Source organism: Corvus cornix, chromosome 1, assembly GCF_000738735.6.
Source record: "Corvus cornix cornix isolate S_Up_H32 chromosome 1, ASM73873v5, whole genome shotgun sequence".
Classification (NCBI taxonomy): domain Eukaryota; kingdom Metazoa; phylum Chordata; class Aves; order Passeriformes; family Corvidae; genus Corvus; species Corvus cornix.
The window spans coordinates 68,473,463-68,486,195 of NC_046332.1; the positions used below are offsets into that span (position 1 = coordinate 68,473,463).

At 35.9% G+C, this 12,733-nt stretch overlaps 1 protein-coding gene across 17 annotated transcripts in view; it reads right to left on the bottom strand.

The window, feature by feature from the left end:
* Positions 1-12,733, bottom strand: part of MYCBP2 (MYC binding protein 2) — a 177,415-nt gene that overhangs the window by 107,684 nt on the left and 56,998 nt on the right. For 16 of the 17 annotated variants that reach the window (XM_039551478.1, XM_039551628.1, XM_039551040.1 and 13 more), the window contains exon 18: positions 7,048-7,155. The exons of the other annotated variant lie outside the window; for it this stretch is intronic. In XM_039551478.1, coding sequence (XP_039407412.1) covers positions 7,048-7,155 — 108 coding nt within the window. The remainder of the gene's footprint in view (positions 1-7,047; positions 7,156-12,733) is intronic. 17 annotated transcript variants of the gene reach the window in all.

Consider the following 12,733-nt stretch of genomic DNA (forward strand, 5'->3'; position numbering starts at 1 on the left):
ACAGAAACTCTATTTCTGAACAATGTACTACAAAGGTACACATTGGAAAATATCCTCTAAAGCAGAAACTTCCCCAAGAGCAGACAAAAAGAACCAGCAAAACAGAAAATTTAAACTTCAGAAGCTTTAATTGATAGCCATCATTTCATTCTTCAATAAGGTAGCATTATTAAGTAGGCAACACTGTAGTTAAACTCAACAGGTATAGCCTAGCCTATCTTTTCCAACTACTACACTTTAAGGAGTTTAGTTGACTCCAACTCGGCCACAGAGGCCCTGTTTTAAGTAGCTGTCAATTACTTACACAGCTCATTTCTAACAATGCAGACAATTCACAAAGAGTGTGTCTGCTGTCTTTTAGACATAATTTCTGTGATTTCCTTTAATAAGCATGTATGTATTTAGTAAGTATGAAGTACATTATTGGTTCCTAAAGCCAAACTGCCTCCATATTGGACAAAAGTACAGAAGTGCAATATATTGTTCCTAAATTTCTTGCAATACAGCAGCATATCTTCTCCAGAAATCAGAATGTTTCTATCATCTATTAAACTTTAGTCACACTATCTAGCATAGAGAAAAGATAGAAATATCTTAAGTGAAAAATAACTGCACATAAAGACTGCACTTTCTCTCTGTGATAATTCTGAGTACTGCTCTATTAACAAAACTGATACAGGGAAACAACTGCTGCTCAAACAATTCAAGGTGTTGTTAATTTAGATCTATACTTAGAATTTCTACATGTTTTTAATAAAATCCAGCTTTTATACATATAGCTCAAAATTTTCTTTTTATTGCAGAGAAACTGCTGATACAGTAAAGTCATTTCACACTTTTATTACATACCAGTTTTAAAAAATCTTACTGTTCTAAGAACAAAGCTATTTTCTAGTGATGACTTGAGTATAGAAATTACATTAATATGCATATAGTTCACATCTGTAAAGGAACAGTGTGTGTAGGTGCTAGTGCTTTCGAAGAATTAGGTTTAAAAGCATAGGTAAAGTATCCCTTTGAAACATGCACTACATGCTGGGTATGTAAGAAATGGATATGTAGTAAAAAAAACCCTGTCTCTCAGAATTGCCATGGGATTTTTGAGGTTGTGTACTACCAGACTGCACACAAATTAGAAGAAATGTTTCTGAAGGTCTGTGTGCAGCTTTCTTTGGTATAAATAACAAAAGCAAATACAAAGAGACTGACTCACCATTTAACAACAACCACAGTCACAAAATTAGTTCTTCCTAGTCCTGTAATTCTGCCTTAAGCAGCTCACAGTATTTAACAGTTTGACTACTTCTCAAATACAATACCTTTGAACTTTTTATGCCTACTTTTGCATTAAACTCTACATGCCCTACCTACTGCTTCCCCATTTCATACAAGCTTTTCAGATCGAAACAGAGAAAAGCTAATTCTTCTGGAAGTCACCTGTGGCCACCATCTCCCCTCCTCCCTCAGACACCACTGACTAATGAAAAATGTTGAGCTCTCCCACTGCATAAATGCACTTGAATAATCAGCTGCCAGGAATACACGTCCAGTAAGAATGTGTCATGGCTGCAAGCACCTCCTACAGTGAAACACACTGGGCATGGAGCAACCACATCACCTATGCAGTCACATTAGCAGCAGCAGGTGTCTTCTGGTCATGTAACAGCAGAATATCAAGTGATCTGCAGAAACTTAAAGAGGCACACGTGCATTTTCTGCCTCATTGTAAGAAAAACATCCTGCTCTAAAGGGCTTCAAAAACTACTCATAAAAAGTTGAGGATTGCTGTTTTCTCAGTTGATAAATGTGATACTACTTTTAAATGAAACATGATTCTAGATATATTCCCATTTTCTCCAAAGTTGTAAATGAAAGCATAATGCATACTCCCCTAGAGGAAACACTATATATTAGTGTGCAAGATGTAGAGACAAGTACCTCCACATGAAACATGTTTTGCAAATCCTTATCTGAGAAATAAAATTATTTTAAAGGATAAAGTTTTACAAAGTTGGCATTTTCAATTTCCAAAGCAAACTTCTCAAAGGCTCTGAGAATGCAGGAATAGAAGCAACTGTCTTTCAACCATATCTTACTTTGTTCAAGTGTGGAATCTTTTTAACTGAAAATGGAATTCCTCTCAGCCTTCTATGCAGCACGGTTAGTAACTGCCTCAAGAGTTTTGAATTGTTTGGATCTTCAAAACTTGATAAGCACTTGATAATTTATGTGTTGCTAATTACAAAATCCTTGCAGCTAAAACAGCTAGTCTTGTTTAGGAAAAAAAAAAAGTCTTTTGACCAAAATATACAAAGCCAAATAGAATATCACACTACTTACTTTTAGAGCAATACTTCTGGCCTATGCTGTTTATCTGTTACTCCATTACATGGCCAATACATATCATTTTTCCAGCAGCACTGGCTAGGAGAACTTACACTTAGAGGTAAGGCTGCAAACAAACGGGGTCATCCCCTTTCCTTCCATTGCTTTCAAACAGTCCAAATTCTTTTAAAAAATGAAAGTCAAAGGTGGATGCTGAAAGCTTATTTGCATGTGTCAAGGAACAACTATAACCAGGGAGATACACATTAGTTTTTCTTCCAACAATTGTGCACTTTTAAATTTCATTAAAAGTACTATCAAAACAACTGTTCCTGAAAGGGAAGCATAAAGAGACTACTGAAGCAGAGACTCTTCTTTTTGGATGCATGGAACCTTCAGGCAGAGCAAGTTAGTACCTCCAGTGCCATCCAGCTGGTGTACCACTGAACAGAAATTTTGACTCCATCTGTCTGAGAGAGAAGAAAGCACCAAGGAAAAGCTGTGAAGTGCTTCCTGCTGTTAACACTGAGGGGTGTGCTCCGTTAACAACTTCACAGTGATTGGTTTTCATTTCTGGTATCTCAAAGTTAGAGAAAGAAAGAGAGGGAACTGCAAATACAACCAACCAATCCCCACCACCACTCAGTTTTCCTCAGAAAATTCTTAGCTCCTGAAGACAATTTTCTTCCTCCGTTAAACATGCTTAGAAGTTCTCTTGGCTGACATTGCTGCCAAGAAAACTACTGCTTTCCAGGAAAAAGGAAAAGCTCATTCAGTCCCAATAGCAAGTGAAATAATAAGCTTTAAATGAGACTACTTCTAGCAAAAAACCCAAACCCAACATCATTACAGAATGACACTGTGGACTCTTGCTTGGCCCAGACCAGAGGAAAAGGATTTCGTTAGTGTTCCCCAGCAGTAAGGGTGATGCATTCAATTTCTAACTTACCATCCATCTTTGGAGGAGAGAAGAAGCACGTTTAAGTTAAATATGTATCTTCTCTCCACAGATGAAAAGCTTTAATGCAATATGACCATACATTAAAAATTCTTACAGTAACTGTCTCTTCAGACCACATTGTATGCCAACAAACCTTTGTTTTGTTCTGCAGGAATTACCCAAATAAAGCATATTGGTCAAGTTCCCGGTTAGTCTCTGTGTTGTCCAGCCCTCACAGGGTGTTCTGAATGCCATAATATAATTTACAGACTTTATATATAACATTACTTTAACAAATCAGCCTGTGCCTGCAGTTTCTTGGCTGTCTACCCCAGGCTTCAGCTGAAATATCTGTAACCAATTTTATAGCTACAGTGCAGGGGGAAGAGAATATACTCTGGTTGTGAAAATCATCCATCCTATGAGAACAGCAAAAAAATTTAGTCTGTTGGATGCTTGAGGGGTTGCTACAGAGCTTACTTGAGTTTATAGGTGAAATATGCAGAATCACAAGTGCATAACACATACAATAAAGTGATAAGAAACTCACGTTCTAATTATAAACTCAATCTTAGATGTAGGTTTTTCCTTGTCAGCTGTCTCACTCCAGTGAGTGCTTCAAACTACTCTGCCTTTCACATGGTATCTTAGCTAAAAAGTTAAAAAGCAAATTCCAAGTAAGTTTTCTTGAACATCTGGTGATTTTGTCTTAGCGTTTGCAAAATGGTTGACCTATATCTTGTTCCATTCATGCAGGTTCAGCTTCACCTAGTCTTTGTCTTTTTGAGGGTATTTGTTTCATATTCCTTAGAACATTTACCACTACTTCCAAATACAGGAAAAAGTTAGCATTCAAATTGCTGAATCTTAGCTCACTCAAAAAGCCTACTTTGTTTTTAATTGCTACTCGGTTCATTTTTGCAGTTGAGAAAATTTTACAGACTTGCATTAATGTTTTTCACTTAGATCCCCAGTTATGGGAATCCACAGGGATTGGAGATGTAGACTGGAAACCCACTACCGAAGCTCATTTTTCTTCTTAGTGTCAAACCACTCCATGAATACCCAAAATGCTGTACCTAATCCTTTCTATTAATAATTGTGAAAGACACAGAAGACACAGATCAGGAAGACTATGCTTAATTATGTAGTTTTTTTGCAGTAACAAGGATCTTGATATGCAGACTCTATAAATGTGAAAGGAGCAAATGATAATGGCAAGATTTCTAAAAAAACAGCTGTTTCAATGAAGTTGAAGGAGTTTTCAACTCAACAATCAAACAGAGGAATTCCACAAGTGGTAGACATGTAGATTATCATGAAAAATTTCTTTACTCTGAGGGTGATAAAGCAGTGGAACAGGTTGCCCAGAGAAATCAAGGATGCCCCACCCCAGAAAGTGTTCAAGGCCAGGTTGGATGGGGCTTTGAGCAACCTGATCTAATGGAAGGTGTCCATGTCAGGGGGTTGGGACTGGATGATCTTTAACATCCCTTCCAACCCAAACCATTCCATGACTCCATGATTTGACAATATGTACAAATACATATCAAATACACTTTTTATATCAGACCATAATTGTCAGTTCCGAAGAAGTTGTCCACATTCAAGTTTAAGTATCATTATCAAGAGAAGTTCTGCAGCTGCAAGCAGAGAAATGGCAACAGGTAAGTACCAGTGAACTAAATGTTCCTTGCCCAAGGATCTTGAAGGTCTGCTCGGTGTAAAGAAGACTACTATAGCAGAAGCATCTGAAGGAAGGAAGGGTTTGGAAAGCATCACACTCAAAAATAAAACATAAGAACTTGCTGATTTCAGTGTGATAATGTCCTTTTATCTCTGCCTCATTGCTCTATTATTCTTTTACATTCTGCCTCTAGAAAAGAGGCACACCTTCTAAGGTAAGAAATATACATTATATTTTTCACAATTCCCACCTTGCCTGTTACTTGGCTAAGAACCCACTTCACCAGTTTTCCTTTTTCCCTTGAAACCTCTTCAAGAAGTTAAGGGGTATTTCTAGTTCCTAGTGGAATATATGGCTGTCTTTTGAGAGGCCATCCTCTGAGGCAGAGAAGGGTCTCAAAGTTAACTTGAAAACCTCCTTATCTGTTCAGCATAAGACACAAAGAACTAAAATAAACTGAGTATTTCCTTGCATATAGCCTTCCTGAAAGAAAAATAAATGCTCAGTTCTACAGGGCGTATCTGACAAAAATCTTGCAGCCCAACACAGACCTTTACACTGTTCTTACAACTCCAAGAAGCAACATAAGCCTCAAACTGACACTAATGAATATATCTCTTGTAAAGAGATACTTGATCTGAAGTGATCAATGACCAACACATGCCAAAAAAGCACAGATGTAGGCAGGACAAGCACACTCCTTTATGTACTTGCCTGTGGAGTCAAGGGTTTGCAGTACAACCAGCAGTAGCAACCAGCTCAAGATTAATGGCCATCAGCAAATTGTCACTCATGTAACAACACTTAAGATTCAGTATGTTCTCTTTCAGCATGCAGTCTCTCCAGTGAGATTATGACAGGTTATTCAACTAAATCCATCATGATTTAAAGCTCAGACAATATGCCTTCCAAAAAGACTGAATGTTATGCAGATTCAAAGGATCACATTTTGCTTTCATTTCCATAAAATAAACTTAAGATGATTTCACAATCCAGTATGTTCATAATTCAGCAAGCCTATCACCCATACACACTGAAACTTTATCCCATAAGACTTCAAACCGACATACAGTTTGTCATACATGTTTAGATACATGCCAAATACTATCAGTAACTCCTACTAATTCAACTGAAATGCCATACTAACTCTTTTAATATATAGCTATTCTTCAGAAAATAGTTGAAGCATCCTGGGTTCATGATTTTTAAGAGCTTCCTACTTTGATCAGGTCTGTAGTCTCCATTTTACATATTTATCTTTTATTTATGTACGTATGTACAGACAGATCAGTACACAGACATACACAAACTACGATTAGATTTGAGACAGCTCAACTTCAGTAAGTTCAGTTGAAATTTTTAGTAATACATTACCACTTTCTAAGAAATATGTAAGTCATTTATATCTGAACAAATGACACACTTAGAAATCCAAGATATAATGAATTGTCTTGCCACACATACAAAAATGTCTGAAATATAAAGACACCTCCATACTTATACTCTGTAAAAAACATTTAACTCAAGAAAATTGCAGAGAAAAACCTGTACTTTGATTTGTATTCTCACCATTCAAAGTCAGCAAAAAGTAATGTTTACGTTATTTCAAATATTTCTCTAGTTGAAAGATAACATACCTATGAAAAGATTTATGCCAGAATTAACAAGCCTGGAATTGATATTTTTAAGCAATCACCCCAAATAGACAACACAAAGGATAAGAAAACCCAACACAAGTTCAGTGCAACAGTCTTGAGTCACTCTTAACATGTTGAGTTTCCTATAGTAAAAATTAAGAACCTTAGGAATGAGACAGCATTAGAAATGAGAGAAGCCACACAGAAAGACAATGCATATTTCACAAAAAAAAAAGGGGGAAAGAAAAACAGACAATGCAGACTAATTAGCGCTTACACTTCTAAAGAAAGGTCAACATTTAAATGCATTTTCTTTCTCCTCAGGTAACAAGATACTAACAGGAAGAAAGGCAGAACTCATTTTGTGCAGCTCTTTGAAAAGACAGATGCAGCGCCTGGAAGAAGTGACTGGGAGGCTGGGCTTATTTCCACCCTAGTCAATAAGGAAGACCAAATACCTTTGTGCTTGTCCCGTTTATGCTTTAGCGGTGCTGGAGAGAGTCTGATTCTGGCTAGAGCCTGTTCTCGATGGTTCATAAAAATAGGACCAGGAATTACAAGGGGGCCTGAGGAGAAACATTTTGCACATGCATAGGAAAGCTCACAAAATGGAAACAGTGCGTTAAACAAAATTCAAATTAAAAGCAATGAAAAAACAAAAAGAATAATAATTATAATCTTGTTTTCTTAAATTCAAAAGACTTTAAAATATAAGAAAGCTACCATTTCTTGGTAACTTATGCAAAAAATGAATAAATGTCCCATAGTGATAGTTTTACCTGAATTTCTAAGTATGCAACTGTACTGCAACCAGTGGAAATACAACATACTCACAACTAGACTAAAATTTGATAGCAAATACCCATTATTGTCATCAAAAGATAATAATTATCATGCCTTACATCCTACAACGTAACATTCAAAATACTGATTTGGAACAAGATCATAAGATAAATGTTAAATTTAAAAACCACCACCACCATAAACTTGTTTGCAATTACTATATTTAAGATGCAGAGTTATCACTTTTAAAGAAAAAGTTACATGTTTCATGAAGAAAGTTATTCAAATCATATGACCTTTTCTTACCTACTTAGTAATTTTGACAATCCATTTATTTTAAAAATATTTTCCCACCTATTTAAAGGCCTTCAAGAGAAGATTTGATTTAAAGAAAGCAATGATACATGTATTTAAAACTTTTTCCAGATTCCTTTTTCTTTTTAAAAATCTAGACTTAGGCAGTGAGGTACTATGCTTAATTGAGGCTGAGTATAAACAGGTCACAGATAAGCAATTTGTTTCTTAAATCTGTATTTCTCCTGGTTTTTAGTGACACTCAATTCCACAGGTTCCCAAATCCAGCCCTTCCATGAACACTAAACAAAAACACCCCAAATCAGACTGCTGTGTTTATAAACTGCTTATGCAAAACTTTGAATACAAATATTCGTTCTTCTTCTGCAAATTCATTGATACACTCATTCCTTAGCTGAACCTTATTAACAAGACAATGTAGGTTAACTTTTCATAAATGCCCATTGCCTCAGGTTTTCTGCTATCAACTTTAGACCATCACCTCCTTCACTAATACTAAACAGCATGGATAGACATTTAAGGAGAAGTTAGGTCAAATCTATGTAGCTTTTGAACCTTCAGATAAGGAAACCGGTCTTCATACAGAGAAGCTCCCAAATTTTAACATTTACTTAAAAATCAAAATGAGAAATGTTTTAAAAATACACTACTGTCTATCCCCCAGCTTAGAGGTTCATACACATTAGGTAATATAATGGCCCAAAACCTCCTCAATCATGTTTGTTTCTGCACACAGCATAGTTTTTATTTTTGTTCTACTGTATTTATTTGGACTCTCCTTATTCCAGAACAGATCCTCTTGCTAATTCAGAGCTCCTTCTCCTAATCAAGGATGATCATTTGCTTTTGATTTACCTTGATCCTGCAGATTCTTCCTTCAGTTGTCTTGCTATATTGTGCTCCCCCTTTTCACAGTCTCCTCTGAATTGGAATTTCCATTTAATAGATACGCTTTTGGTAAACATTACCTTCTGCCAGGTCACGTGCTGTGTTTAATATTCTACTTACCACAGTTTTGACTTATACAAAAAATTACACCACATTTTGCCTCTTACCAAGCTGGAGGGGATATAATGAGGAGAATACCGAGGCACACCAGGAAAAGGCAAAAAGGGCAAGAGATGAATGACAAGCAGATTATGAAAGCTAAAAATGTCTGAAGGACAAATGATACAGAGGAAATGTGAATGAAGAGCACAAAAAAATAAGGCAAAAGTAGTGGGACTTACTTACTGACAAGTTCCTAATGAAATTAAAAGCTGAAGAAACAGAGAATGGACAGGACAACATTACAAAAGTGAAGCTCACATTAACAAAGTTGCAAAAAGCGATGCAAGGACTGCAAAAAGAGTGGCTTGAAGCGTGTAGATCTGAAAAATTTGTGGGGGACTGAAGTGATCTCAAAATAAGTGAGGCAAACATTCTTAAGTTCCAAAAAATGCTTGCAAAACAAACAATGCAGGGAATGAGATACAGACCTGAAGGCAGCCTTTGGCATTTTAGTGCTAAGAGCAAAGATAATAAAAGAGAATTTCAGGAGGACAGAAGGAAGTGAAGTACAGGAGGGTGAGCAAAAGGACTACAGGAGATTTGTAAGACAGAGGAAGTTTAGTAAGCATAAGTGGCTGTCAGCTCCAGCATGGTGCTAGCACACAGCTGCCATCAGTTTCCAAGCTACTCATCTGAATCACACTCCTCTAGTCAGGGCAACAATTCCACGACAATGTAACCTTCTGACCAGTGCGGGACATGTGTTTGCTTCTGGATATTCCTATACACTATTTACCATTATGTAAAGAACTTGAATCCAAAATAAAGTTAAATGCAATAGATTGCCATTTCATAGTAATTTGTACACAAATCCATGTAACACAGGTCTGTTATCTTCTTTGGCTTTTTGTGCATGTTAAATCTGTAACATGATCATAATAAAATAGGAAACATCTACATTTTGATTGCATTGTGATGTCTGCCTCCTTCGTCACGTGCTGGCAAGGCGTTAAGTACCCCCTTCTCCCTCCAAAATAACACAGGCAACAGAACATTAGAACAATTCATGGAGACCATATCTGCTTTCTGCTTACATCTGAGGTTGCCTGTACAAAGAGAGCAGAATCTAGGTACCACGAATATTCTGGTGTAACAATCCAGCCACACATTAGATACTTCCTTTAATTTGTTAAAAAATGCCTGCGGCATATTATTTGGAAAACTCTTCTAGAAGCCTCTAAGGTAGATCTGCATGGGGAATAACAATCTATTACCAGTCTCTGTTTTAGAAGATCAAGTGACAGAGATAAGCAAAGACAAGTCACTGGTAGACTATAGAGCTATTTTAAATCAGTCACTACATGATGCAAAATGACATTCACTCTCACCCTTCACAGACTGTTTTTCCATAGCTAAGCTGAGATGCTAAACAGCCCTAGCTGACATGTCAAGACTAGCTTTCCTTTCTTGGTCCAGACCTTTTAAAATGGACATTGGCAGGGAATTGAAAGCATAAAAATACATATATTTAATCACAGAAATAATTTCATTTTCTGCAAATAGAATGCATTTATTAAATAATGCAGTAGACTACAGAAAAACGTACACAATTATGTCGTCCTACACGCATGCACTTACTTGCTTTGGCATTCTTGGTCATCTAAGCACTTAGACACAACTATGAAAGAGTTTCATGTTTGATTTTATATTACACATACTTTGATTTTTTCTCGTACCTCACGCTAAACAAATGCTATTTGGCAAGCTTTGATTACAGGAGACTGAACTCAATTATCTCAAATGCTGACTTCTGTACCAGTGCACTGAACAGAGCAGGCTATCTGGAAAAATAGTACATGATGACATGTATCATGAGGTACACAGACAGAAAAGCAGTATAAATTCAGGTTGCAGAGCAAAATCCTAGATTAGATCACACCCTCTGTTGTAAAAACCTATTTTTGGCTTCTTGAAAGAGGCCAAGCAAAAGGTTTTTTTTCTGGTTGGCTGGGTTTTAGTAATAAAGTAGGGAGACAAAACCCTAATATAGGCAACTAGTTATCTAACAGGTCAACAGGTTGCAAATTTTAAAGAAAAATATTTCAGAAAATGGAATTGGAGACAAACGTTTCACTTCAGTTCCACTAAAAGTGGAAAACATAGGGATATAATGTCCCATCTATAAAGCCCTTTTAAAGAAAAAAAATTAGTATTCTTATGGAGCAGGGATAATAGTTATGGCACATGTTCTTTAAAACTGTATTTTTCAGACTATGACTGGCAATTTATTAATAAGGCAAAAAAATTCATGGAGAATGTTATGTGCCGAAATTAATGTTAATTGCAGTTTGCTTCTTTTGTTCAAAACATTGTCAATAAAGACAAGATGCCTCTTCCTGTAGTCTTAAAGCAACATTAAAATTGTGCAAATCAGGTGTGGAAGAAAAATTAAGGCCTTTTAAAGGGGAAAAAGAGATACACACTAGCCAAAACAATCATGCAGGGCAATATGGGAGCAATAAAAGAATGAGATGGGAGTAAGATTTATGATAATCTTAATTTTGAGCCCTTCTCCCTTCTGAATACTTGACTTCTTATATATTGTTAAATATATATGAACAATGTATTTCCATATATAAATACATGAAATTATACCAGCAAATATTAACCAGAACTGTTCTTATTGAGTCTACTACAAATCTGACTTCTGAAACTACAATATAAATATTTTTACTTTAAACATCAGTTTTATTAACAATAATTAGCTCTTTCAGAAAGGAATCTCAGACTCAAATACAACAATGTAACTTCACAGAACCATACCTGATGGTCATTAGGGGCAAAAGCCTACAGCTTTCTCTTGAAAGCATTCTTAAAAAGTCGTGTATGAGTTTGATACTGTTTCAAGGGAAAAGGTAGGGGTTTTTTGATTGGTTTTGGTTTGTTTGAAGAACTTTGAAACAAATTTAACAGTGAAAGCATGTCATCAAAATAAACATTTAACTAAAACCGTAAGAAAAAGTTGCAGTATTATTTAATAAGTAATATTGCACTTGTATAGATAGTTCTGCTCTGTATTTATGCGTATGTTCAGCAACGAACAGACAACTGATTCCAAGCTCAGAGTGGCTTGTGCAGATGTTAAACAGATTTATGATTCTTAGCCTACCATGGTAAAACTAATCACTGAATTAACTGAATCAGTTACACTTCAGAAAAATGAAAAAATGCCCAAATCTATGCAGCCTCAGATAATATTGTCTCAAAACAGAGCAGCTTTGACTAAAATTAATCAATTTTCTATGGATTCCTTGTTGTTGCAAGTAGAGTAGGACTGATGAAAATTAATTTTCCTTCTCTGTAAGGGCATCAAAAGCTAAGCCTTAATTACACACCAAATCTTCATCTCAGTAATGAGCATCTAGAGGTTTTATATCATAGGCTGAGAAAGAGTAGTAGTGAAATACCAGTGAAGCATTAAGACCATTTATTATCACTGTTTTGAGAACCATTTCTGTATTTTTTAGCTTATTAGTTAAATACAGTTTAAAAAGCTAGTTTAACAATCTATCTTCTGAAACCCGCCCCTCAGAATTATCTTCAAGTGATAAATTGAAATCTTTGACTATTCCAAAATCTATTACTTCAAATACCAATCTGAAAAAGTTGCACGAACAGCTTTCAAGATTAGCTCCCCTCAGAAAACGCTAGTCTTAGGTTCATTACATTAATAGTACAATGTGGCCCACACGTTTCTGTAATGTATTAAGTAAGGCATAATTTAACACCCCCATAATGAAAAAATTTGTTTCATAAGAAAGTAAAAATAATCTAACCATATTCTAACATACAAAACTTCCTCATTGCCACAGAGAACAATGAAGTGCAACTATTTCCATACTCATCCCTCACTTCTCTCATCAAGCCCCAAACCAGTTTGAAAAACAACAAACACTTCACCATGTGGAAAATCAGCTCCTTCACTTCTCACCAGAAATACAGATAGAGTGAAAAGCAGAGATAATTCCATCAATAATTATGTTGAGATATTATGAT